The 26,525-nt window shown below is 51.0% G+C and overlaps 1 protein-coding gene across 1 annotated transcript in view; it reads left to right on the top strand.

Moving 5' to 3' along the window:
* Nucleotides 1-26,016, top strand: part of SH3RF2 (SH3 domain containing ring finger 2) — a 37,430-nt gene extending 11,414 nt beyond the window's left edge. Inside the window, exons 2-10 of the mRNA XM_082771852.1 lie at nt 1,796-2,065; nt 4,498-4,593; nt 6,351-6,674; nt 11,755-11,849; nt 13,850-14,020; nt 15,607-15,839; nt 17,723-18,090; nt 18,747-19,042; nt 23,015-26,016. Of these exons, the coding sequence (XP_082627978.1) occupies nt 1,796-2,065; nt 4,498-4,593; nt 6,351-6,674; nt 11,755-11,849; nt 13,850-14,020; nt 15,607-15,839; nt 17,723-18,090; nt 18,747-19,040 (1,851 nt within the window). The 3' untranslated portion in view covers nt 19,041-19,042; nt 23,015-26,016. The remainder of the gene's footprint in view (nt 1-1,795; nt 2,066-4,497; nt 4,594-6,350; nt 6,675-11,754; nt 11,850-13,849; nt 14,021-15,606; nt 15,840-17,722; nt 18,091-18,746; nt 19,043-23,014) is intronic.
* The last annotated feature ends 509 nt before the right edge of the window (nt 26,017-26,525 follow it).

The following is a 26,525-nucleotide window of genomic DNA, read 5'->3' on the forward strand; positions in this document are numbered from 1 at the left end:
TTTCTGTGGTCTTTTCCACACTCCAGGAATCAGCGCTGCGTCTCCCTTCCCCTTCCTGCCCTCCCAGGGGGACCAACCCGGGGAAGTGAAGCCCCCAGCCCCGCGGTCCCCTCGCCACCCACCCGTCCATGCCGCAGCCCCCCACAGAAAGCCGGGAGATGGAGCCCCACGGCAGGCAGGGGGACGCGCTGTGGGACCGGTCCGTTCTGCCAGCGCTGCTTTCCCCAGCCCCAGTGCAAAGCCTCCCCTCTGGTCCAAGGAGCCCTGACACTGCCGTGTCAGAAGGCAGAAAATGGATCCGTCCCGTAACGCAGGATTCGCACCGAAGGCAGCAAAGCTCCCACGGTCAGAAACAGCGTTACTGTTAATCAGGAGGGATTAAGGAGAGCAAACCCACAACACAGGATACTATCAAAGCCAGGAATCTGGTACAGTTCAAAGAAAGCAATACCTGCACCTCTAATAGTTCAGATTACAGTTTAGTTCATACTGCTGCCTTACTTCACGCCAAAACCAATCACTATTTGCCTCAAGTGAAGAAGCAATTTCTCCCATCGGCACACCACTGCCAAGCATCTTGCTGTGCCCGCTGTTCCCAGCTGGATGTGAGGCAAGGACTGCTCACCCGATACATGATGGAAATGTGGTGTACAAACACAAGCCTGTGCTAAAACAGCATCGGTACGCACGTAATGCTTCACAAGCACACACGAGGACGTCTGTTCCCCTGACTACGACTTCCACCACCAGCTACCTGCAGAGCCAGGGCTCTGCACCCACTGGGGCTGTGCCAAGGCTGCGGGGCCCACAGGAGGGATCCTTGTTTCAGGATGTGCCTCTGTGGGACACAGCACCATGCTCGAGGGATCTCCACACAAGTTCATAAAGAGCAAGCCTTTCGGCTTTGCCGTTTCAAAACACACATCTAGAGGACCTCAGCAGAAATCTCCGTCCTAACGGCGCTCCTTGCAGGAAAGCAGCTGCAGGCAGCCCCAGAGCAGACCGCCTGGGTTCACAGCAGCAAGGCCAGGGCTGGCTCTGCATCTATTCAGCCATCTAAATGATCTGTTGCATTGTGTATTAAATTAAATTGAGTTTTCTAGTACAGATAAAGGTCAGGAAAGCTGTTATTTTAAGTGAACCTTGTGGCTTCATTTCAATGAGAGTCAGGATAGTAAAGTTCCCTCATTTCCGCTAGGTTTAGTATCTCTCTTCTTTCTCATATTATACTGCAGCAACAATAACATTAAGAAAACCTCTCTTCCTGTAACTCAGATTAAAGGCTGACATAAAACCACGGTCACGCAGTGTTGAAGTGGGGCAATGCCCACAGGAAGGCACCTGCACCCACCTGCTTCCCGTAGCTGCTCCTGAAGATGCTGTGTTGGGCCCTGCAGGTGACAGCCATCAGGTGCCCCACAGCTGCTGTCACCTCCGGACATGCTGAAACAGAAATACCATGTTCATTACAACAGGCATTTTATTAGAAGAGAGCTTAGAGCAGGCAGAAAAATCCCATGGGAAGACTAGTTTAAGGCATTAATTGTTTCTTAATATTCTCAGACAAGTTCAGCCTGCTTTTCATCTAGATACAAATTTGGAATAAGTATTTTGGAGCTTCTTCATTAGAAAAAGACATGAAGAAAGGATGTGGGTAGTTAATCACTGTAAATGCATGCTTCAGCCTTAGACCTCTAACTTTTTCCCAGTAATTACCAAGTACTTTTGGGGAATTCTGTCTATGTGAAACACCATTGTCACAGCTGAGCTCTAAGGGTTGTTTCTCATCCCACAGGTTCCACGAGCCAAGGCACTGTACACCTACCGAGGGCACAATCCCGGCGAGCTGAGGTTCAACAAAGGGGACATCATCATGCTGCTCCGACAGCTGGATGAGAACTGGTACCTGGGTGAGGCCAACGGGATCAGCGGCGTCTTCCCAGCCAGCTCTGTGCAAGTCATCAAGCACCTGCCCCTGCCACCACCCCTCTGCAGAGCACTTTACAACTTTGACCTGAGAAGCAGGGACAAAAGTGAAAACAAAGAGTGCCTGACATTTCACAAGGTAACACCACCCTGCGCAGCCAAAGGCTGGGTGACACGGGCTGGGCTGGCTTTCTTCTGTGGATTGTATCGCGTTTGGCTGCTTCACAGCGCTAGAGCAGCTCTTCTGAAAGTCAGGAAGGTTTCAGACACTGGCAGCAGTGGCTAAAGCCCCATGGCTCCCCGAGGGCACGCACAGACACAGTCAGGATGAGGTCATCTTGAGCAGCAATTTCAGCCCCTGGGTTCAGCTGCTTTAGCTGACGAGGAGCAGCTGCTGGTGGTGGGCTGCTCTCAGCACCACAACGCACCAAAAAGATACCCACTGACACGTTACAGAAAATTGCTTCCAGTCTGGTAATACCTCACTTCTGCAGCCCGAACATATTCAGCCAATGCACACACTGGCAGGGTAGGACCTGAACTTTTACTGCCTTTGCTTTTATTCCCCAAAGGCTGCGGAGCTTGCATTTGCTCTCGGTTAGAGGACACACTTTTCTGAGTAACTGCACCTCCCAGCAAAGTCAATTGTCCCTATACTGTCAAAAGGAGGTGAGGCATCACAAAGCACAGCAGAGAAAGCAGTGCCTGGAGGCATCAGTGTCCTAGCAGGGAAGCCACCTCTGTTCTCTCCAGCTGGCAGCACAGGCCGAGGCTCTTCGAGCTCTCCCCAGCAGAAAGGAGAGGCAGGGGAGGGAGGCTGTGGTCCAGGCCAGGTGTCTGAGGAGGCAGAGCCGGATGTGGGGAGGCCAGGGGATGGGAAATCAAACAGCCAGGAGCCAGATGTGGTTTCTGACTAAGAAGGGGAGGAAACAAAAGAAAAAAACGGTTTGGAACAGCGCTGCACATCAGCAGCAGCCCTGTGAAGTGGGGGTTTTCAGCTTGCTAGCGCCGATGCAGAGAGCCTGGGCAGCCAGCAGTCCTTCCTTTGTCATTAGGATTTACTTATTAGCAGGAGGCGCCTTCCTCAGCTTCCTGCTGTCTGTGTGTCTTTTTTCTCTTCCACTTTATTTGCCTTTGTTTCAGGGCTTACTCACTCTGTTTATTTGCTTTTGGGAGGCTGTGCTCCTCTCCTCTCCCACAGCAGAGTTCACACACGGGGAGTGAGCACACATCTAAAACAAACAGATGCTTCTTCAAAGAGGCACGAACATCCTCCTCTCCCCGAGCTCTGCAACACCCATCAGTTATTTCTGCATTGAGTTTGGGAAGATTGGCACAGGAACTTCAGCAGCTCCCCTCTGCAGAAGCCTCCAGGTGATGCGATGCTCAGTGATGCAGAGCAGCCTGGGGAGCCCTCTCACTGCAAGCCCTGTAAATGATTCCCTCCAGGAGCCGCAGCAGGCAGGGGAACCCCAGCAGAGGCACAGCGGAGCCTTGGATGGGTGAGGCCAGAGTTCACAAAACCACCAAGTCACAGAATGTCTGAGGGCCGCCGGGTCCATCTGGCTTCTCAGGAGAAGCTGCAGAGAGCTGGCCACAAGCCTGGACCTGTGTGCGGCACTGAAGAGCAATCTCTTGCTCTTGTTCATGGAAGTAGCCAGTAGCCAGCTCCCATTTGCCTGTCTGAGCCTGAAGAGTCATTCACCTGCTGCAAGAGAAACATAAAATTTCCACCAATTCAGGTAGAAGGTTCGTGCTTGTACCCTGCATGGGCGTAAATATTTTGGCCGGCAGGACCCAGCCTTCTCTGACCCCTTGAACCTCAGAGCAGATAAAAGTTTAAACCCAAACTTTGTTCATTGGTTCAAAAGAGATAAAAAAAAATCTTGTAGAGTTCTCTTTACTTGCCCCCCATAAACCTACAGCAGATTTCATTAAAATGATGAAATCAAAGCATATTAAAAATTGACAAGATTTAATTTTGCTGGATTGCTCAGAAACGTGAGTCTTTCTAAAGAGATTTAGCTATTCGTCAACACAAACTAGCTTTTTTTCCTCCAGAGCATTTCAATACCTACACGCCAGCAACATCAGGTTATTTCAGCTCCTGAAGTAATGATCGGAGTTTCTTGGCATCATGACACCAATTACCTGGACACTTACACAGGGATTTTTTGCTTAATTCGTAGCTAAAATACCATTTTCATTATTAGTTCTGGGCATGGTGATTACAGAAGCATTTCCACGCGGTGGAAACCTTCAAACAAGTGGAAAGCTCCTCTGCTTTTCATGTCTCCTCTGTCAGACGCGTGTCCATGGTCCCGATTCAGCCACGCTTGCACCTTTAAATTAAAAATGTGTTTGAGCATTGTGCTGAATAAGGACAGAGGAGCTTGTGTTTCAGAATAAATACATACCAAAAGCTTTGCCAAACAGAGGACTTTGTAGGGGACACCGGCAAGGCTGCCTAACAAGGCTGCTTTGTGAAATTACAGGGCAAGCCCATCTTCACACCCACCATCCACCTCTCCCACAAGAGACGGCTGGTAACAATGTGCTCCTGCCTTTCAGGGTGATATCATCACCGTCATCAGCAGAGTTGATGGAAACTGGGCAGAGGGCAAGTTAGGCGACAAAGTAGGGATCTTCCCTGTCCTGTTCGTGGAGGTAGGTACAGCCGCTCTCACCTGCGCTTCCACCGCGCCGCGCGCTGGCTGCTGCCACATCCCAGGCAGAGCGAGCCCCTGTGCCCCGTCCCACCACAGCGAAGCCTCCTCGGCACAGAGAAATGGGGGGGGGCAAAGCTCCAAACCCCGGCCGAGCACCAGAGCCACCCCTCGCAGGCGCCTGTCCCGGCGCTCCCTGGCCGCAGCGTCCTCCCCTGGAGCCCCTGCAGCCACCCGCTCCCGGCCAGCCCTTTGTGAGCACCGGTCTAGACATTAATTGTGTTCCTACGGCTCAGCTGGGGATGCAGGGTGTACATGGCACCAACAAGAATTCCTAGAAATAAAATTAATACTTATAATCATCATAATTACAGCAAGCGCCTCTTTGTGGCTATTTTATAAAAGGACATCAGTAAAACATCTAATTTGAAGCTCTAATACATTTTGTAGAACGTCTTTTCATTTAATGAAATCATTTTAGCTTCAGAAATGACTTATTTAACTCTGGCGTTAACAGAAATAAGTTAGCTAGGGCCATGTAAAGACACCAGGGAATTCGTTATGGAGAAAGTTCTTAGTTATGGAGAAAGCAAAGGTAGATCTACTTTGGGGAACATGAGGCTTTCTTTGGCTTTGATGTTCCAGTTTGTGCCCCTCTTTGTCAAGTCCCCTGGTGTTAGAAAAGGCAGAAAATTGGTTTTGGTTCTGGCTAAAGTTTGATTACATATATAAATGACAATATTACCACCTTATATGTGTACGTATGCATACACAATGCTTTTTAAAACTTGCTTTAAGAAGTGAGGAGGAGGGAAATGTGAAAACAATCCATGCTTTAAAATGATAACGCTTGAGAGACAACTACCTGTTCTGTGTTAGCCTAATTCTCCTTCATCCGCGGAGCCAGGCATATTGCCTCACATGAGTGGGTGAGAATCTCAAAGTTTTGCAATTCGTTAATGTCAGCAGTAAATCATGATTAATTCCTTTGGCAGTCATCATGGTGAAAAACATTGTCACCACATGCCCTTTGCTATTAATACTGTAGTGATCAGCAGTTTCCAAGAAATACTGCTTGATTGTTGCCTCTGTGCAAACTCAGGGCCTGGCTCTTCTCTCATTAAAACCGATGGTTACCAAGCTGGGCTCTTTTCAGGGGCAACAGCAATGAACCATGAACATCCTGGGCTACGGAGACGTAATGGGAGGCTCCAGCTTTGCTTGGGAAGCTGCTATCAGTGAGAGCTTCTCCAAGTCTGTTCCTAAATTCGGCAGTAGAGATGCAGCATCCCATTGCCAGGTGCACCTGAGCTTGCCAGCATGACGCAGAACAGGAAGGTGTGCCCAAATGTCCCCTCTGATTTATTGCTGGCTTTATTGCAATGCTGCTAGTGAGCCTGCCATCTTTGTGCACCTCTGCAAGTCAAGGGCTTAGGCAAGGGATGAAGTTTCCGCAGAGTATCGGTGGGGAGTGGGGCATTTAGCCTCACTGATGTTCTGTCTAAGCAACAAATGTTTCAAACCAATTAAAATTTCACTGTGAGCTCTGCATTGGTAATTTTGCATTCAGAATTTGTCACTGAAAACTTATCAAGGACATAACTGAGCCACAATTTGTACAGATAACCTGTAAACCTGCAACCTGCCCGCTGCTGTGCTGCTGGGCAGCTTAAAGCTCCTGAGCAGCCCCTGGGCTGAGCCTGCGGGAAGGGGAACCACTGCAGCGGCATCACCAGCCTTTTCTTCTGCCTCTTCCAGCCCAACACGACAGCCAGGCAGCTCCTGCAGACCAGCAAGAGCCACTGGCCGCCCCCGTTTAAGTGCGCGTCGCTGCGAACGGCCTCTCCCAAAGCGAAGGGCAGGGAGCCGCCCGCGCTCCACAAGGCGCCCGACTCCCGGCGGAAGAGCCTGCGGCCGTTCTCCATCACCACCGCCCTCAACACCCTGAACCGCATGGTGCACGCACCCGCCGACCGGCCGGTGCTGGAGATCAGCTCCCCGGTGCTCATCAGCTCCAGCAACCCCAGCGTGGCCACCCCCAGCAGCGAGCAGGCGGACGCCCCCCAGGGCCCCCCTGCCCAGGTAAGGGAGCGGTGCGGTGCGGGGTGTGGGCTCTGGACAGAAACACTGGGTGTGTAGGCGGGTGCCCAGAAAGCTGAAGCACACACATACAGAGACACAATACCCAGGCTGACAGCATCAGTGAGATACTGTCATCCGCAGCATCAGGCTGCCTGTGATGTTTTCCCCTCCTTCTGAATTGAAAGGTCTGTCCGTAGGTCTGGGGACTCTGGGGAATTCACAGAAAGAGAAGTGAAGTTATCAGAGTAACTAAACTCAGATAAAGTGCTCCTGTTCCAATTCCTACACTACTGCGGTGAGCTCTCAGAGAAAACATAGACCTTCACTTGCAAAATCCAGTATTTTTAATTTTAAAAGGGTCAGTGTGGAACACAAATCCCCAGGGGCACTCACCAGGCCTCACTCCCACCTTGTGTAGGGGAGGCAGTGGCTGGTAACAGCCTTTCCTCTGCATGGGGATTTGGTCCAGGTGGATCCGGGGACGCTGGACACCTGTGGAGCGCTTCTGCTGGCACCACGCACGTGGCGCAGCCCGCAGCAAATGGGGCCGCACGCCCAGAGCCCACCAGGTCCCTGGCACCGAGGCACAGCCCCGTAAGCAGCTGGCAGCGTGCTGCTCTAACCCTCAGAGACAAGCTGTCAGCAGGACAGGCTTCCTCACAAAAAGCCGCATTAGGACGTCTGCTGCAATAGTGGTCTAGCTTCCTGTTGCTCCTAAGCAGGGATATCAAGCCTCCCGAAAAGCAGTCAGGGTTGCTGCGCTGTCCTCAATCAGCCTGCCTCTCTCAGATGAATGGCTCCTGCCACGGGAGGCCAGTTACCAGGGAGCCCCTGCCTGCCGGCAGGCTAAACCCAAGCCTGTGCTGAGAGAAGCTGAACTAGGGGCTGAGCTAATAAAAGTAGACTGACCTTTTGGACTATATCCTCTCCTTATTTTAGGAGGCGAAAGAGTCTCATTCCTTCTTCACACTCTGACTAAAGATCTCAATACAGGATCTTCACAGATCATCTGAAATGGGAGAAAAAAGGTTTTGTTTAGATTTATATGGCATCTTTCATACTCAAGGTTGCTCTAACATTTTATAAAGCAATAAGCCAGCCCCTGGTAGTTCAGTGTCTATGCAATAAAACCCAGCAGGCATTTTGTACTTAGCAATAGCCTGTGAAGAGCCTTGGATGTTAGATCCTGGTTTATGTGAGAGGAAATGAAGCCTTACAATAGAACTATAATTCAATTGAAATGGTATCATGTCTCATGAACCCAATATAATTTTACCAAAAGTGTCTCAGCGTGAGCTATTGTCAACAGCATAAGCAATAGAGTGAATGTGTTAACTTGTTGCCTTAGAACGGTTTGAATTTCCTTTCTTATAAACAGTAATTTTTCTCCTGCAGATTTAGGGGGGGATCTATGTGCTGTGCACGTGGCCACGGAGGTTGCAGCTTTTCCTCTTTCCATCTCCATCTCTGGGTTACGGTATTTGACTGAGGTGGAAATCTGAGACTCTAGCGCAAGCCTCGATACGAACTGCCAGCCAGATATTGCTGGTCGTATCCCACTGAGGACGCATACAGCTCCCTGACAGTAATCAGCTTGAACAGCCGCGGTGCTGAAGTTGCTGATAAGGGAACCCTCCTGATTACAACAGAAGCTGCAGGACTGAGGAGCAATGGAAGAGGCGAGAGCTGATGCTGTCCCAAGGGCTAGTCTGCCCAGGCGGCAGCCTCCTGTGGAGGTTTAGCCTTGGTAGTAAGTGCTGGGGCTTTGGAAAAGCCTCGTGTGGCTTGTGCGTGTCTGAAAGGGCGGTGGTTCCATGACAATTCCTTTCACAAACAGAGCATCACTGGGAAGGAAAGGGAAATCACCGGCTGAGCAAGTTTCGAGAACAAAGTAGGCCGCGGTTTATCCCTCCTTTCCTGTGCAGAGAGGCTGAGGGACCTGGGACCGTTCAGCCTGGAGAAGACTCGGGGGGTCTTATCAGTGCCTATAAATACGTGCAGGGAGGACAGAGCCAGGCTCTGCTCAGTTGTGCATGACACCAGGACAAGAGGCACTGGGCACAAACTGGAGGAGTGCAATGGTGGCACAGAGCAGTGAGCTCAGTAGCCTGGGCCTTCCTGCACCAGCGCCGGGCACCGCTACTCCTCACCCTCAACGCGCTTTGCCAGTGGCCGAGGGACGAGCCCACGGGCCCAGCACTGGTGAGGGCCAGGCAGCAGCGCTGCTGCCTCCGCCTCACGCCATAGGCCTCGGCCTCCGTCTGTGAGACAGAGATAACGAAACCTCCCCGCCTGTGCGGGCTGAGAGACCTGGCTAATCTCCTAATGTTTGTAAAGCACTTGGAGATCCTCCAAGCAAGGCGTTGCAGAAGTGCAGGGTGTTACGGCCACGTGCTGCCCCCTGCCTGGCACCACTCCTCAGAGGAGAGGGATTGCGTTGTCCTTGTTCCAGTTAATCCTCTGTCTCCCTGCCGAGCGTGTAAACAAGGCAGCCAGCTAAAACCAATCAAAAAAGTTCAGATTAAATTGTTTGGCGTTTGCCATTTGAAAGATAATTGGACTTTCAAGTGAGAGGGAAGAGTCCACCTTCCCAAGAAAAATTCTATTTTCTTTGAAAGGCCTTACACCTTGATTGATGAATCAGTTTGCAGCAGCAAGGAAATACATGTATTTCCATTAAAGCATGCTGTCCTGCAGCTCCCAACAGGATACAGGCCAGTGCCTTTCCCTCCTGGTACAGCAGGGACCACCACCAGCGTGCTGCAAGCCTGCTGGCTAGGGGCAGGTGCTGCTGTATGTGCCAGGGGACACAGCCCGAGGAGAGGGGAGAGGGAGCAGGAGGCAGCTCACAGACCTGTGACGTCCTTTGAGCCCTTCAGCAGAATTCCTTAACTGAAGAATGTTGTCTAGTTGGTATAGTTGGCTAATATAGTTTGTTGGATTTTTTTTATCTGCATTTTTGTATATGCTTGTGGAATAGGATTAGCATTTCCCATATCTAGTAGCTCCAGTACCCATTTCTACTGCTCATTCCATCAAGCAGCTCTGAACGCTAACCCACGTTGCACTGGCAGCTGACTGAAACATCTCCATGTCATGCTCCCTACATCTGGAAGCTTCCTTCAGCCTGCAGAGTACACTGCAGATGGAAGAGCAGTTTACTAGCCTCAGAGAGGTCATCCTATTTATCCTAAACCCTTGAAATTAACTGCTGAACTAATGAAATGGTAATCACAGCCCTCACATTATCCATATTTAGTTTCCTCTTTGCTTTTTCCCACACCACCTCTCTGGTTCCCTTTCCTAGAGGAAGGATGTACATGAGAGCCTCTGACCCACCTGTGCCTGTCCTCCTTTACTGGCCTAGATAAATTAGCCACCATGCTGAGCAAATGTTTTCTCCCAAGGCAAGCAGATGCCATCTGTTAGCTGCTGGTAGCTAATGAGCACGGGCTGGCATTGCAGGGCACACCACCACCCAGACTGCCCCGAGTATGGAAGTGCTGTCACAGCCTCTCAAGCTGATGAACCCCATCTGAAGCATGTTTTCTCTCCCATAACTTGGCCTCATCCCACATTTTGTGTTTTTGTGTTTGTGCACAAGAACAAAGACAGAAGTATCTGAAAGAGATTTCTTTCAGAACAGTAGACAGAAAAAGGGATCTAGTATCTGTCCATCTGTCCTCAACATCTAAAGCCTGCAGCAGTTATGCAGCAGGACTTCAGTGCTGTTACCCAAGCAAGTTTTAAACCCAGAACTCCGACAGCAGAAGGGGGCAGAGGTTCTTTGTTTAAGCACAGAAGAGTCCTGCGAGGGGAGGACATGCTGGGCGCTGGGGCCCTGGTAGCTCTGGGCGGTGGGGAAGGGGCAGCTCCAGCCAAGTGCCCGTCTGCACGGGGCTCTCCTCGCTGCTTCCCTCCTCTGCCCAAGGGGGCTGCACTATGCACGTGCAAGTGCTTGTGGAGCTCCTCAGCCACGGACATGGTAAACAGCTTTAATAACAATTATTAAAGGATCACTGGGGTGAAGGCTGTATTTTTTTGAGGTTTTAGATAATGCCAGTGCTCCCAGCTGGAGGTAAACAAGTAAAAGAACAAGGATTATACAGTCCCTCACCTGGCAGACGTGACAGTCTCCTCCTGGTTAGCAAAGTCTGGGTCAGAAATGCTTTTTTTCCAAGCTCCTTTTTATTCCTGAATCAAAGATGAACCTGCACCAAGAGCTGCAACAGCAAATCTAGACATATCCCACTTATACATAGACATGATATTTGTCTGCTCAACGCCTTGTTTCTTTATTTACTTTAGGGAACTCATCCTCATTTTAGCAATGCACACAGGGGGTGTAAGTGCATCGGACACAGGTAGACAACCTCATGGGGAGAGGGAAAGCTGAGTTCCTTGCTTACAGAGTGGGAGAAGCTCCACCAGCCCCACCGAGCCGCACCCTGGAAAGTGTGTCAGTGCTAAATCAGAAGGACCACAAGTCCTCCTACTACATTTTGGACTTTTATTCAACTCCTCTCACACCTGAAATGTCTTTGTAAAAAAGTCAAAGGCATGTACCCTAGTTGACCCTGTACCGAGGCCAGTGCAGCTTCAGGCAGGGAAGGGACCAGCTGAGCCAGAAGACCCCTCCAGCAGCAGGTCCGTGGCTGCATGGCAGACGGATGGTGCACACCAACCCTCTTCTTGTGCACCTGCAGCTCCACTGCTGAGACTGAGACCAACAGCCAGCATTACTTGCCATGTAGACCGGGGCATGGAGCCAGGCAATTGTCTCCTATGTAATACACTGAGATACTCATTCCATTCCCCGCAATCTTCTGGAGATATCAAGAGGAGCAAGTAATTGCTGCTAGGCGGGGTTACGCTTGAGTCAGTTGTCTCCTCTAGATCCACCATTACATGGTGCTCCTCAGAGCCACAGGCCAACAGAAATCCTCTCTTTAAGATTGTGTCTTTCTTTCTTCGTTTTTTTGGAAGCATGGGTGAGGCCTGTTAAATGCTTTCAGTCGCTCTCCCAGTGGCTAAAATAAGCCTATACTCAGACTAACAGTGGTTTTCTTTCTCCCTGCAGGTCAGTGCATCTTACTACCCCGCTTCAGGATCGCTGGGGCACTCAGCAGCCATTGTCACTCTCCCCCACCTGCAGCACCACCTATCAGCCAACATGTACGTAAGGAAACAAACACCGGGGTGTCGTGCCATGTCCTGTACCTTCACCTGAGCTGAGCCAGCCCTGCCTGAGGCTGTCGTGTGCCAGGAGATGCAGGCAGAGCAGAGCGCGGGTGCCGTGTGTCCGGATCCGAGTGCCCATCCAGGCATGAGTATCCATGGCAGTTCTGAGCAGGAGGTCGCAGAGACCTACTGGGGCAGCTGAAGATTAATTTTAGGGAGATCAGGGGATATGGAAGAATTTAGATACACTGCTGGAAAGATTTGAGACAGATTCCAAATTACTGTGCTCATCTTTTTGAATTATTATATCTCCCGCAGGTGAACTATCTTTGCACCTTACTACCTCACTTACATATTTATGTATATATAGTTTCACCCACTTATCAATGGTACATTTAAAAATTTTAAATATTAAGAAACTAATCACACCTTAAGTGAGCCTATGTATTTACTCTAAGGCAGTGAAGGTCACTGATGTTTTGAATGATCCAATCTTTTAAAAGTTTCCCAGAGTTAAAATTAGTAGGTAAGTATGTTGTGATTATTTGTTTTCCTCTGAATAGGGTTCAGCAGCCTGGCACTGTGGTAAGCTACACAATAACAACCAAATAGCAACAAGCTGTCTACATGGTAATTAGCACCTTCCCAGCATTGAGCCAGACCTTTGGGTACAGTTGTACACATGAGCAATATCTAGAAATCTGTTCTATGTTCATGGTATTTGCTATTTTCTTGCATTAGCATAGGTCATCCAAGACTGCTGCACACAAACGCAGTGATTTCTAACTATAAGAACGCTCCTGAAGCCTTAAAATAATTTTCAGAATGAGGATTGTATTTTAGCGTTTTATCAGCTGCCTGTTCTGCACAGCTCCTTTTTCAACCCTACAATATGAAACCAGTCTGTGCCTGTCCTGCCCCTGAAGACAAATCCTGTATAAAATAAGCCGCTGCAGAATCAGAACACCCTTACGCTGAACTTCGTCTGGTCTGTGCAAGTAGCAGCAGCAGAAGTTATCTTAGACTTTTTTAGACAAACTGTCAGCTGATTGTTCTGAACAACAGCGAGAGAGAACAAACCATTTTAAAAGTTATGGGATAGTCTTGGACAGTCCCCTGTTTTTGTTTTTTTTAAATAACCACTAATTGCCACACAGTCCATAATAGTGGGAGCAGATCACATCTCCCTCTCCACGGAAAAATGAAATTTCAAATGAATTTCTAAACCAGTTTCCTCACTAGTCCTGAGGAGATCCATCTCCCTCCTCATTCATCTCCTTCTCTCTTAACCACCCCCCCCAGTGTCAGTGACTGGGGTCCCAGCGTGTTTCTGCACGGTCGTGGCAGGACAAGAGGAGCGAGGAGGACGGGCTTCAAGCACTGGCGCTGCCTCTGCCGCCCCGTGCTGCCGTGCTCCCTCCCGCACCTCCAGAGGATGCTCAGGGCAAGCAGTCTCAGGGCCTCTTGCTCACGGGGTGCTTCAAAGGCAGAACACATTCCTGACGCTATCGCCTGGGCAGGGCACCATGCTGCACTCTTCCAGGGTGCCTTGCCTCAGGACAGGCCCCCGTTGGTCTGTAACCAGTTATTTCAATGGAGCACCTGCTGTGTAAGGAGAGCAGCCTTCTCCTCCCCGATGCTTGTCGCCCTTGGCTGGCTTGGCTGGCTCTTCTGGGACAGAAGCCATTGATGAGATCTGCTTTGTTCTTCATTCCTGCTGGCTTTTCTTTTATTCATATCCCCTTTGGCCTAAAGTTACAGGCTGTTCCTTCCCTGCACATTCTCTCCACAGTACCAGCAACACCCAAAGACTTGATGCAAGCGCTGGCTGAGGAGGCTTCAGGCAGACAGCCTCTCACCCAGACCCCGCAGCATCACCTCTTCAGCACGGCTAAAACCAGGCGCTTCGGGACGTGCTCCAGGCGCTTCACACGCAGGCAGTGGCTTCTCTGCAGGCTGCCTTCCCTCCCTTCACCCCCCCTTTGTCTCCCCAGGTGCGTGGCTCTGCACTCCTACATGGCTCATGGGCCGGACGAGCTGGAGCTGCAGAAAGGAGAAGGGGTCCGCATCTTTGGGAAGTACCACGACGGCTGGCTGCGGGGCATGTCGCTGGTCACGGGGAGAGTGGGCATCTTCCCCAGCAACTACGTCGCTCCTCTTTTCAGGTCTGATTTCTCTTATATGGAACGGAGACATGTGGAGAGGGGCGGGTCACGTGTAGGATGCTGTGTCTTCTCATCCCCCCGGTGGAATCACCGCACGGGATTCCTGCAGCACTGATAACAGCCCGTGACTGCTCACGATGACAGAATCATAGGGTGGTTTGTGTTGGAAGGGACCTTAAAGATCATCTAACTCCAACCCCCTGCCATGGGAGGGACACCTCCCACTGCTCTTTATTTCTCTGCACACCTGCCTGGCTGTGTGCACTACGTGGGAATCACATCTCCCCCCAACACCCAGGGGCTGGTGCAGGGAGAAGTCAGGCAGCTGATGGGTTCAGCAGCACTGCCCTGGGGTGGCACACAGCCTAAATACACCAATGGTGCGGTCAGCCTTCGTCTGCTGGTTTTAAGTCTGGGATATTGGCAGGGACATCTCTTTCTTCTCACACGGCTGATTAATGCAGGCCAGGAGCTTGGGCAGAGACCTGCAGGTGCCACCACACAGTGATGAGTTAGTCTGGGAGCCAGGCTGAGCAGCAGCTGGTCTGGTCTCAGACTCGCCTTTGTTCATTTTGGATGACACCACTCTTCTTTTTTCTGCCAGAAGGGAAACTATAAGCTGAAGGCTCTCTTAGCATCAAAATACTGTCTTTAGAGCAGGCATTTAAATGCTAGAAGCCGCTGATCTAACTAAACAAACATACATTAGAAAGAGCAATAATTAAAATATGCAATTTAGGTGAGGGAAAAAAATTGCCTGTGCCCTCAGTTCCCCTGATATTTGCTCAGGTTCGGCAAAGACATGACAAAGAGCTTAGAAATGCAGTGCTGGGTCTGAAACAGAAAGCATGGGGATGAGCCAAGAAGCCTCTTTGCAGATTACCACATTGTTATTTAGAAAAGTAGCGCCCAGTGCCTTGCTTGTCCCCAGCCCAGAGCCAGCATTCCCTCTCCCCCATTTCCTTGTGAGGTGGACAAAACAGATCCCCTCCTTCCCTCATGAGCAACTTTGCCTTGTTCTGAGTAACTGCCATCAGAAGATCAAGGGGATCTCAGCCTCTGCCTCTTCGGAGTATCCTGATGTCAATCCAAAACTTACTTGATCTCCAAGGTGCTCTTGCCACTTTTGGTTCATCTTCCTCTCAGCTCCTCGCTCCCTGTTTATGTTCTGTTCTGCCCAATCTCCCAGTTAGAACCAGAAGTCCCAGTGCTGCTCGGGTCCCCGTGCTGCCCTCCGTGCACCCACACTGGTGGCTCACCTGCACCCCCAATCTCATTTCACAGCTCACAGAGTAGCTCCGATAACACCACGGCCCCACCTCACTGATAAACAGAGCAGAACAAGCAGTGGAGAGCACAGCTCAGCCACCCCAACGAGCCTCAAATGTGCTTCAACCACTGATCTGGGCGCTATATTCCACCCTCCTGAACCACCTGTGCCATCTGTAGTGTTTTCCACCAAAACCCTGGCACAAGAGCAGTGCAGGAGCATTTAAACCCACGCAGTTCACATTTGGGGCCAGCTGCTGCTTTCCTTATGGAAAGCCTCTGAACGCCAGCTCACACCCTTCCTTCTCCCTTGCCAGCAGGAAGCCCAGCCTCTCCGACTCGAAGCTGCCTTCCCTGTACGCCTCGTGGACGCTGTCGACCTCCTCGCTCTCTTCCCAGGGGAGCATCTCAGAGAGCGGCCAGCGGCAGAGCCGGCCGCTGAAGGTGGCTGCGCTGCCCGTGCCCGTGCCCTCGCCTGGCAGGAGCGCGGCCGCGCTGGGGGGCACGGGGCAGGCGTCACTGCGGCGTGGCCGTGGCAGCACCAGGAAGAGTAAGTGCGGGGCCAGGGGTGCTGCCGGGGGGCTGGGAGGGGCCTTGAGCATTACGGGATGCTGAGCAAAGGGCTGGCTGTCAAAGTAAGTGAAACAAGTGCCAGCAAGCTAAAGGTGGACTGTACTGAGACCATACGATCGGTCCCTAAGTGGAATCAGAGGATAGGCAGGCGAACCTTGCACATGGTGGGGGAAAGGGGAATCAGAGCAGTCTTTTCAACAAGCCTGAGCTCCCTGAAGGAGCTGGAGTGCCTAAACAGGTGGCTGCTGAGCACAGCGGACGGCCAAAAAGCTTCCACCAGCGCTGCGCAGAGCAGCTCGCTCGCGGGCCCCCGGGGACAGCCGTGAGCAGCGCCCGCACGGAGCGCGGCTGGCATCAGGCACGAGGACGGGGATGCAAAGTTTGCCGCTGGTGTTGGGGCTTTCAGCACAGTCATGTCTGAGGTGGGCTGCAAAGATCCACGAGATAATTTCACAACACCAAGCAACACGGGGAGCTAGAGCGGTAGCTGAAACATCCATACAGGGATGTAGAGAAGAATAAGCCCTAATTATGCACACACAGCACTGGGCCCTAAATTACTTGCGTCCCTCTAGAGAGGGATTTTGGAGTTGTCACAGATGACTCTGAGAGCTCCAACTCCATGCTCAGAAGCAATTTAAAAAGGTTAATTTGAAATGTTATTTGAAGCAGGAATTATTAAGAAAGGAACTCAGAACAAGAGAGTAAAACTCAGCTGTGTCATTGTAGGAGTTCTAGTGAACTCATATCCCAAATACCTCACATTTCTCTTACCTCAATAAGAATACAGTACAATTAGAAGTAAGTATACAGAAGAATGATCAAGAGAATGGAATAACTTCTATTTCTGGAGCAAAATTTTTCAGCTTGGAAATATCCAGGGTGCATAAAATCATCAATAGGCTGAAGGTGAGAAAGGATACTTCACAAAAATAAGGAGCAGGGGTCACTCTGTGGTCAGCCGTGCTGCCAGCCAACGCAGCTCTGCAGCCACTGGTCCCACGTGCCCGGGCTGCAGGGGATGCCCAAGAAAATGCCCCATGAAAGCACTGCGGGCTTTCCCCAGCTGTGGTTATTCTGGTGATTCCTTTTTTAATATATTTTTTTTTGAGTTGGCAAAGAAAAACTCTTTTTGAAAGCTTATTCAGAGCTCAGTTGGTTAAACGCTTTCCAATGAGACTGGTGGGGTTTATCTTCAGAACATACATGCTGCTCTGGAATATATTTCCAAGTCTATTTGAGCAACTCTGGCATACTCCCCGATACTTCCAGGCGGAGCTGCCGGCTGGAGATAGGCAGTGTCACTGGCAGGGGTGAGGCTCATTTGCAAGAACTATTGTCAGTGGTTTTAGACTCAAAATTGGATTTATCTTAAAAGTTATTTTACTGCAAAGGACTCCTTCCCCTGTGGTGGCTCTGTTTAAAAAATCAATCTTGCAAACAGCAAGAAGCTGCAGAAGAAATAAAGTGTGTGACTTCCAGCACTGCAGCCTGGAAAGCAGGTATCAGATGGAGCAGCCAAAGTGGGAACAACAAACAGCACCAAACCATGAGCACTGTGGGGACGGCTCAGGCATAAGGGCTTGTGCTTACAGTTCTTGCTTGTTCAGAAAAAAAAAAAAAAAAAAAAATGGCAGAAGGTGCCCAGACCCACGGGGATGTGCTGCCTCCCCACTGCGGGTACTTCCCAATGAGGGTCTCTGCCCGGCACAGGGCTTGGGGAGGTGAGGACCAGCCTGCGAACAGGGCTGCTGATACATAACCACTGCTCACTTCTGCTCTTTGCTTTGCTGTTGTCTTCCTCTCGGGACCCACCGCATTCCTGTTAACTCACCTCCTCCCGTGGCTCTTGCTCCCCAGATGGGTCCCTGCAGAGGCCGGGGCAGCCAGGGGGCCCCGTGCAGGCTGCCGGCTCCCTGCGGCGTCCTCCCACGGCCGCGGTGCGCCCGCTGCAGTTTCAGCTCTATCAGCACATCAGCGCCCAGCCGCACAGCATCCCTCCTGGAGCTGGCGTGGCTGAGGCAGGAATGAGGCCAAACTTCTCCCACGATGCTTCACCAGTGCTTGTGGTCAGAGGAGGGGAAAGCAGAACGCCTTCTGTCTGCAGCTCAGTGATCCTGGATGCCAAAGACCCTCCAGCAAAGAGTGAGCCAGCCCCAAAGCCGCCTGCATCAGCTCCACCGTCCATCCTGGTGAAACCAGACACCTCCCGGAACAGCACCGAAAAGGTACGGCCGGGGGGACCTCACAGCCCTCTAGGGACCCACAGCTGGTGTCAGCCCAGCACTGGCCATGGCCCCAATCCCTTACGGGCTTCGCTCCCTTCTCACCAGGTTTTTTCTTGATAGAAATCGGCAGGATCCATACCTGCATTAAGTGATCAGGTAATGGTGTTGCTGACTCTGCTGTTCAAATTAAGCCCTTTGGAAAGGCCGGGTGCTGCAGGGTCTCCTTCGGAGTGAATGAATGAACATTGTACGTGATCAAATTTTGAGAGTTTCTGAGGTCTTAAATGAGGCATGAATCCCACAGAGGTCGCCAGGAGTCTGGTATCAAATGAGCAGATGCCAGACCCGGATGTCAGACCTTCCGCTGGGCCGGGCTGTGCAGCACTCCTGTGTGCCCCCAAATCTCCCTCACATCACTGGCTGAGCTGCCTGGAATGGAGATTTCTCTCCCCATTGGCAGCCAGAGAGACATTGCCTGGGTAAAAAGGCAGACACCCCATCATTGCCCTGCTGACAGCTCTCCCCTCCCGGGGCACCCAAAGGGCAAGTCACTGCACCGACCCCGAGGGGGGCAGCCCTGGGAGCTCAGGGGGGACCACAGCGTTCCCGGCAAGCCTCCCGCTTCCCCGTGGTGACGTGTTCCCTTCTCACTGCAGCAGGTGAAGACGGTGAGGTTCCAGAACCACAGCCCCCCGCCGCCCAAGCGGCACAGCCTGCAGCCCTCCCCGCGCCTGCTCCGCAGCAGGACGGAGCCGGCACCCGTGGTGGAGCCCCCGCTGCCCGAGGGGAGCCCGCCAGGCCCCGAGCTGCCAGCGCTGCCCTCGCCCCGGCTCGGCGCCAGCCCCCTGCACCCGCGCAGGGCGCTGCACCCGAAGGCGGCATCGCTGGACCTCTCGGGCCAGCTGACCTTCCCCATCAGGAAGAGCTACAGCAGCGTCTCCGCGAACTGACGGTAATCCCCGCCACGCACTGTGTCCCCCCGCAATGTGCCTCCCCGTCCCACCCGCTGCCACCCCTCCTTGCCGGGGAATTTTCCCTGTGGGCCATGCTGCCGGCACCCGGGCCCAGCCGAGAGCTCGGGAGCCCCACAGGGCAGCGGCTGTCCCTGCCCCAGCCGGCCGGGCATCCCACGCTGGGCTGTGGGACCCCCATGGGGAACTGTGCAGAGCAGCAGGGAGCTGGGCTTAGGGCAACACGAAGCCAGCGCTCCTCGGCACGGCATAGGGCTGCCTGTAGGAGAGTCGGGGAAGGAGCGGGAGAGGGAAGAAAGCACACAGGTATCAGAAACAGTTAAACTTGTTTTGATCTCCTCACTGCCACAGGAAGACCCACAGAGATCAAAACAGTGGTTCATTACCTTCCTACTTCTGCAGGATAAAGAAACCATAAATCAAAATCAGTCAGCTTCTAGCTGGATGCTCGCGTTCCCTTCTGAGGGGCTTTCACTTGGATTTTTTGTTAGGTCGGTTGCTTGCTTTTCTCTCTGGTCTTAGCCCAGGAGCTGTAACTCAGAAAATAGTTTGAAAGGTGATTTGCTGAGGAAAGGGACAATAGAAAGGGACATGTCCTCACAACATCCACTTAGACTGTGCAGACGAGGGTACTGAATCTTGCTTCTCCTCGTCCCTTGCTTTCCTCTAGCTACCTGACAGCCGCTTCCCAGCTGGCCATGAGCTTACTCCAATTTCACCACCCACCCATTTGGATATTGCTTTTGTAAACACCCTAAATGGGATTCTTGGGTTTGAGCCTACATTAGGATGCCTGAAACATCGTCCAAGGAGCAGAGAGCAGGACTCGGCGCTCCCCCAGCACAGAGCACCCCTCTGCCGGGGCAGCCCCAGCCCCAGCCCAGCCCTGCAGCCACCCCCCTGGGAGCACACGGGCAAGCCGGCAGCGCCCAGCAGGCTGCTGCACAGCAGGTTTTGGCTCTCACACCTCGCTTTCATTGCTGGTTTAGAGACCACCGGTTCCCACCTGAGCCACAACAAACAAACATTAGATCTCCTAGCAGCTCCTAACAGCAGCAGCTGTGCTTCTTCCGAAACTGCTGTAAAATCACACCCTTGGTTAATCACATACAGAACCTACAGAATTAACTCTGCTGGTGGATGGAAACTCTCTGAGGCTGTGCCTTGGAGAAGGAGGTTTTCTTCTGGAATTAAGGAAATGAAATGGATAAAAACCTCCACTAGCCCACAGACCCTGCTTTTTGCTCTTTCAGGCCTTTTCTGTTTGTGAAGCAGGAAGCTGGCTTCTCCCCAAGAAGGGATTTTCAGTAGCACAGAAATAACCACTGGTACTGATAAGTTCTTTGCCTGCTGCTGTCTGTCACCATTTAAGGTCCTGCAGAAAAATCCTGACAAACTGAAAATGTGCACTTTTCCCAGGTATAAAAGGTGGTGCAAGTGGCAGTAAGAGGGTGAAGACAGCTCTTAGCAATGCCATTTCAGTGGGAACTGAACAACACAGAGAAAATGGCAGCTCTTCGCTGGAGTTTCCTCTCAACCCTTTAAAACTAAACCAGAAAGCCTCATACATTGTCTCTATAACCAAGAACAACTGCGCTTCTCCCAGCCACGGTCAGAAATAAACAGAATTGCATTAAGTATGTCCAGGATCGTCCCAGTCGGTAATTTATAGTTAGTGTGGAGGGGAAGGAGGGGCTGCTGGCTCACGCCTGGCTCCAACCATCACTTGGTGTGTGCTGATGAAAGGCCGGGTGGCTTGGTGTGACCTGACCCGTAACCTGCTGACAAAGCATCCAATGCGTTTCGCCAGCTGACCTCCCTGAGACTCGTTCAAGACAGTGGCATGGGTGGCTGGAGCTACACGTGAGAGTTAATTATGCAGGTAGAAATGCTGCCAAAGAGGAGAAATGGGAAGGAAATGTGAAGCTCAGCTCGGTGCTGAGAAGGGACAGCACACGTAGGGAAGCAAGGGGAACGGCTGTGTTTGACTGCCCCCAGAAAGGAGCATCCTCACCTCCTGCTAGCACAGCAGAGCCCAGCCTAACACAAGGGCCCTGTCCACGCTGCTCACAGAGCGGGGCACCTGCTGGTGCCTACTGCCCCTCCTGGGTGGGCTTCTACACCCAGCAGCAAGAGGCAGCCTCGAGCCTGCCAGGACCAGCAGAGCACAGGGTCCCTCGAGAGCCAGCAGTGAGGCAGTGCCCGGGGAGCCTGCAGCAGCTCTGATCTGAGATCCTCGCCTGTTGCCAGCAATTAGCTCTGCCCTGCGAGACCCCAGAGCCCGTTCCATCAGGACCTCAAAAGGAGCCTTCCTCGAGAGCAGGGAGCGCATCAGTGACTGCAGACGCCCGGGGGCTCAGCACAACCTGCATGCAGAGAGGTGTTTGAATGCGAGAGACAAGGAGAAAACAGCACACGGGAGCTCCCTGGGGCCTCAGGCAGAGATGTACGCTGAAGTCACCTTGTAAATTTAATCTGCACATGGGGTGGGCTCCCACAAGAGGCAGGCAACAAGGAAGAATCTGAAGTTGTTTGGGGCTGCAAAAAGAGAAAAAGAGAGGGACACCTGCAGAGCTGCCTGTGGGCTCCTTCTCACGCCTCAGTCCTGCCACCAAAGCCCAGGGGGGAGGAAGCACAGCATCACCCAATTTGTCAGGTGCACTAAGCCAAGCCTCAGTAGACTCCGTGAGCATCAGGAAAATCCAAAGGTGCTCAGCATGCCTTAAGACTTAATAAGCCATAAAGTCTGAACATCTGAGCTCACAACAGCTGGATGCTGCTCATAACGTTGTCAGCTCAGAACATTGCCTTTCATGGAGCAAAGCCACCCTCTTCCACCAAGATAAACAGCAGTGAGGTTTCACAGACCCATGTACACAGGGAAGCTTGTAAAACTGCTCAGCCCATTACACGGCACTGGAGACTTAACACAAAAACACCAAAAGCACACAGATCTCCCCCAGAGCTGACCCACTGCGTTACGGCAACACGTGACAGCGTTGGGCTGATGGGGAGAGAAAAAGCTCTGGCACTTGTGCCCATGCGTGCACACACGCACAGAGTCACAGGCACCAAGAGGGAAAGGAAGCACTGACAATGAAATTGGTGCCTTGGTAAAAAAAAGCAGGAATCTATTTTGGGACAGATTTCAGAGTCTGTTGCACAGGGTATTTCAGTGCTTTGATGCTATGGTGATAAGTTCCCTAAATGTATCCACAATGTGCAGGAAGAAAGAACAGAAAACAGGACACATTTTAAAGCAACAGCTCCAATAAGCATCTTACTGCCAGCACCCAGCACTCCCAGCCACACGCCTACCTCCCACTGGTTTAATCCTGCAGCCCAGTGCAAAATGGTGGGGTGCAGCATCTGGACTGGAGTATTTCACTGAGGAACACTGCAGGCAAAAGGAGGGAGGGTTCAAGAGCTTTCTCCCAAAAACCCAGCCTAAAGGGGAACCCCCAATGGGAGCTAACCTGCAGCTGTGTCACAAGCGCTGAGCAAGGCAGTGCCCCACAGGCAATCCTCATCGACACGGGAAGGCTGCTCACACCAGGGGAAACATCCACGGGGTCTGCCAGGAGCAATTCTCTAAGTGCACCAGACCAGAAATGTCTCTTCTGGAACAATTACTCTAATCACCTCTGTTCTGTGAGCAGAACAGCCACTCAGGGAGAGCCTGGAGCACAAACAGCATTTTCTTGGTTCAGCTCTGGGCTGGGGACCAGAAGTGTACTCCATCTCTCATGAAGATCTGCTCCAAACCCCTGTCCGTCCTCTGGCTGCTCTCATTTTTTTTTTAATTTATTTTTTTATCGTTAGCAATGTAAAGGGAGCATCACATGTTGGCAGGAGGGTGGTAGCTCTGCATGGAGGCGGGTGAGCTCTTTAAGGGTGTGTGTTCATTTTCATATGTATATATTTATCTTCTCTCCTCTCTTGCCCTCTTCCAGACTCTCTTCAGCCCAGTTTCCCCAGTGAAGAGAGGTTGGACACCAGCACCGTGCCCCTGCTGCTGCATCTCCTCCAGCAGCCCGGGAAGGGCCGGACCCCACCCGTGCTGCTCCCTGCAGTGGCCCCGGCCCCACTCACTGAACTGCCCAGGCTCAGCCCTGCCTCACCGTGACCCAGCTCAAAGGAAACAACAGCGGGAAAGGAAAAATACAACTGCAACTGTACTGCAGCATAATGCATTTCTGTAATGAAAACACATTGCTCTCTGCCTCCCCGGCTGAATGCAAAGGCACTCGGTTGCTGGGGCTCCAACCATCTGCAGCATCGCATTGTCAGGGAGCGCAGGGAAAGAGCTCTGGAAAAGCACACAGGGTAGCACATGGGGACACAGGGACCCTTAACGAACCTCTCTCAAGTCCCTGAGTTGGGCTTATTTTCTGTCTGCTCATTTCTTATGATTAGTTAATGAATTGGAGCTGAATCAGACCATTCATCAGCTCTGCTTTAATTGCCTGCCTAGCCTGGCAGAAACCTTGGAGCACTTCAGTAAGTAACCTACCCCCCTGAGCTTGAACTGCAGTCATGTTTCCTGATGAATTACGAACAAAGGCAGCAGAGGTAACAAAACAGCATTAACTAACTGCCTCCCCACACTTCACGCAGTGGACAACTCGTCTCAGGCACAGGGGTGAGGGAAGCCCCCCAGCCTCCCGGAGCTGCACCCAAAGGGCTCCCTCCCACGGCTGCCCTGGGGAAAATAACAGCGATAGGGCACCTCAGGAGGGAATTCTGCACGGCCATCTCAGGGGGAAGCTGGCAGGCTGCTCTCCTAGGAGCCTGAGAACTGTAGCCAGACTGGGGTCTATAAAACGTCCCTGGGGACCGGCGCCTGCTCTGTGGTGAAGAGGATCTCGTTATTCCTTGGTGAGAGGACACGAGTCACGTAAGAGGATGCTGCATCCAAAGCAATGCAATGCCTTTATGATCACATCTTGTCATGTGCTGAAAAATTACAGAAAGGTGCTACTGGAAACAGCGTTGACTTCAAGAGGGCAAGGGCAGGCTCGAGGCTTTGCTGGCTGGAACCACGTTGGTCTGACAAACCCAAGTGCCACCGGTAGCTCAATAATTATGAAACCCTGCTGGGCTGTGATTTCTATGTCTTCCAGTTGCTGAGCCTTTGACAGTCATTCTCAAGAGTTTCTTCCTCTTTTATAAATGGAAGTCAAGGGTTTGTTTTTTCTTTCTTAGATGATCACATGATTGCAAGAACATGGGACTTTAAAAAAGGTATCGCAATACCGCTAAGTTAGTGAAAGACCACGTTGTGCAACACCAGTAGTTACTTCTTGCACTCTCCCAACCACCCTGCGCTCCCTTTAGTAATGGGTCATTTCCTAAAACATTAGAAAACAAACAAACAAACATTAAGGCTGTAGCTCATTGAGACACCCAAGCCGTGATATATTCTCAGTCACCAGGTGCTCTAATGAACACTTATTTCCACGTGTTTCATTTCCTGACTTGATCTTGTTTAGTTTTTCATAAGCCACCAACCCAAAACCACAACAGTTAAAGCACCAAGCACCTCAGCTAGATTCAGAAAAAAAAAAAAAAAAAAAAAAGAAAAAGAAAAAAAAAATTAGCTGGAGAGAAAAGCCCAGGAGCACAAGCAGTCCGTCCCGGCAAGCCCCCTCTCGGGGGGGCTCCTTACCCCAAACAGCCCGGGGCAGAGCCCCTCACCCCAGCCCTTTTCTGTACCTAGCTCCAGGAAAGTGAAAGGGACAAATCTGACCTCAAAACATTTAGGTTGGAAACACCAGAGCAGCCCAGGAATGAGCAAGTTCCTATGCACATTTATCAGTATTTTGGAAGGTTTATTTGTTGCCAAATATTTGAGGTTCATTTGTGCCACTACATATATTCAATGTAATAATAGCTGTATAGACTTTAAGTCATGTGTCCTGTCCCGTCCCGTCCCCAAGTCTCAGTATGTCCCGTTTAAAAGGTAACATTTCCAAACACTCGGCAAACCAGCGCTCAGAACCCAGCACCCCCGGTGAAGCGATGGGGACTTACAGGACGCGTTGGCAGAAGCTTCACGGGCGATCGCTCCGACTGCGCCTGCTTCAAACAGAAAGCTGTGGAGAAACCAGAGGCCTCCGCTTGGTCTGGCACACAGGGCACCAAACAGCGGTCACACTGATGAAGACTATACACTTAATAAAAGCAGACAAAAGATCTGTTAATACCAAACTTCCAACCTGAATATATTTTAGAGACAGGAAGGATCAATGGATAGTGATTTACCGTGGTCACCTGCATAACAGACCAGTGAATTTTGTTGCCTACTTTCTGCATTGAGCCCAGGAAACATTACAGTGAAATGTTACTGCCATGTTACTATAAATAAGAAAAGAGAAATGACTATTTTTACATGCATATGTTTAGAAACAGTAAGATATATAATCGTTTCTTATTTGGTGATGGGTAGAAAAAAAAAAAATAGAATACATATATTTACTTTATTGTTTGGAAATACTTGTACAAATTCAGTGATGCTTAATATTTTTTCCATGATGTGAAGTTCATTTTTTAAAAAGGCTTTTTCAATTTATCGTACTATTAAGGAGAAGAAAAAAGTCAATAAACAAAGATATTAATTTTCTGGTTTGTAATAATCTTCAAAATATTTATTTTGTATTTCTGTAACTGAAAAACAATGGTTTAAAAATATTTTAAGTTCTCAAAAGTTTACTTATCTAAGTTTATAAAACTGCAGTTTAGGTCTGTAACCTGTAGATTAATTAAGAAGTTAACTGAAGACAAGTGGATTACTGCACCTTGTACCCGGAAGTGTAAGCGGCAGAACCGATTTGCGGCATGAGCGCTCTATAAAACTCGCTCACTAGCCTGGTGGAGGTCAACGGGTGGAAAATACGGGTCTTGATGACATTTTCAGAGCCAGACGTGCATTATTCCATCCTGTAGAAGCTGTTGTGCTACCATTAAAGTTTTTGCATGAAAAAGCAGGAATGGTTATTTCTGATCTCGTCTCAGTTCCACGGTGGCAGGAGCCGGAGCTGCGCTCGCCCCCACCTCACCCGCGGGGCTCCGGGTGCCTCGGGGCCGCGGCTGCAGCTGGCACCATGGCCGGGCCGAGCGGCAGCCACCAGTCTGTGCTGGTGACGTTCTGTGCCTCCCTACAAGCAAATACAACAATCACATTAAGCACTAAGCAATGCTTGACTTTAAAAAAAAAAAAAAATTTTTTTTTTTTTTGACTGCTTTGAAACCTCTGGATAAGAGAGCAGCAAGTCACCTCATTCCGCTCTTGCTTGGTTAAAGGCAAGTTGCAGGAGGCACTGACACAGTGCAGGGAGGGGAGGGGAGGGGAACTCCTGCCCCGCTTTGTCCCATCTCTTGCTGTTGCGCTGTGTTACTGCCCCCTTTGCTGCAGGACTGGGTTGCTGCTGTTCCCTCTCAGGAAAGCGAGTAAATCTGCATGGT

The sequence above is a fragment of the Aythya marila genome (genome assembly GCF_965140915.1).
Source record: "Aythya marila genome assembly, chromosome: 14".
NCBI classification, from domain to species: domain Eukaryota; kingdom Metazoa; phylum Chordata; class Aves; order Anseriformes; family Anatidae; genus Aythya; species Aythya marila.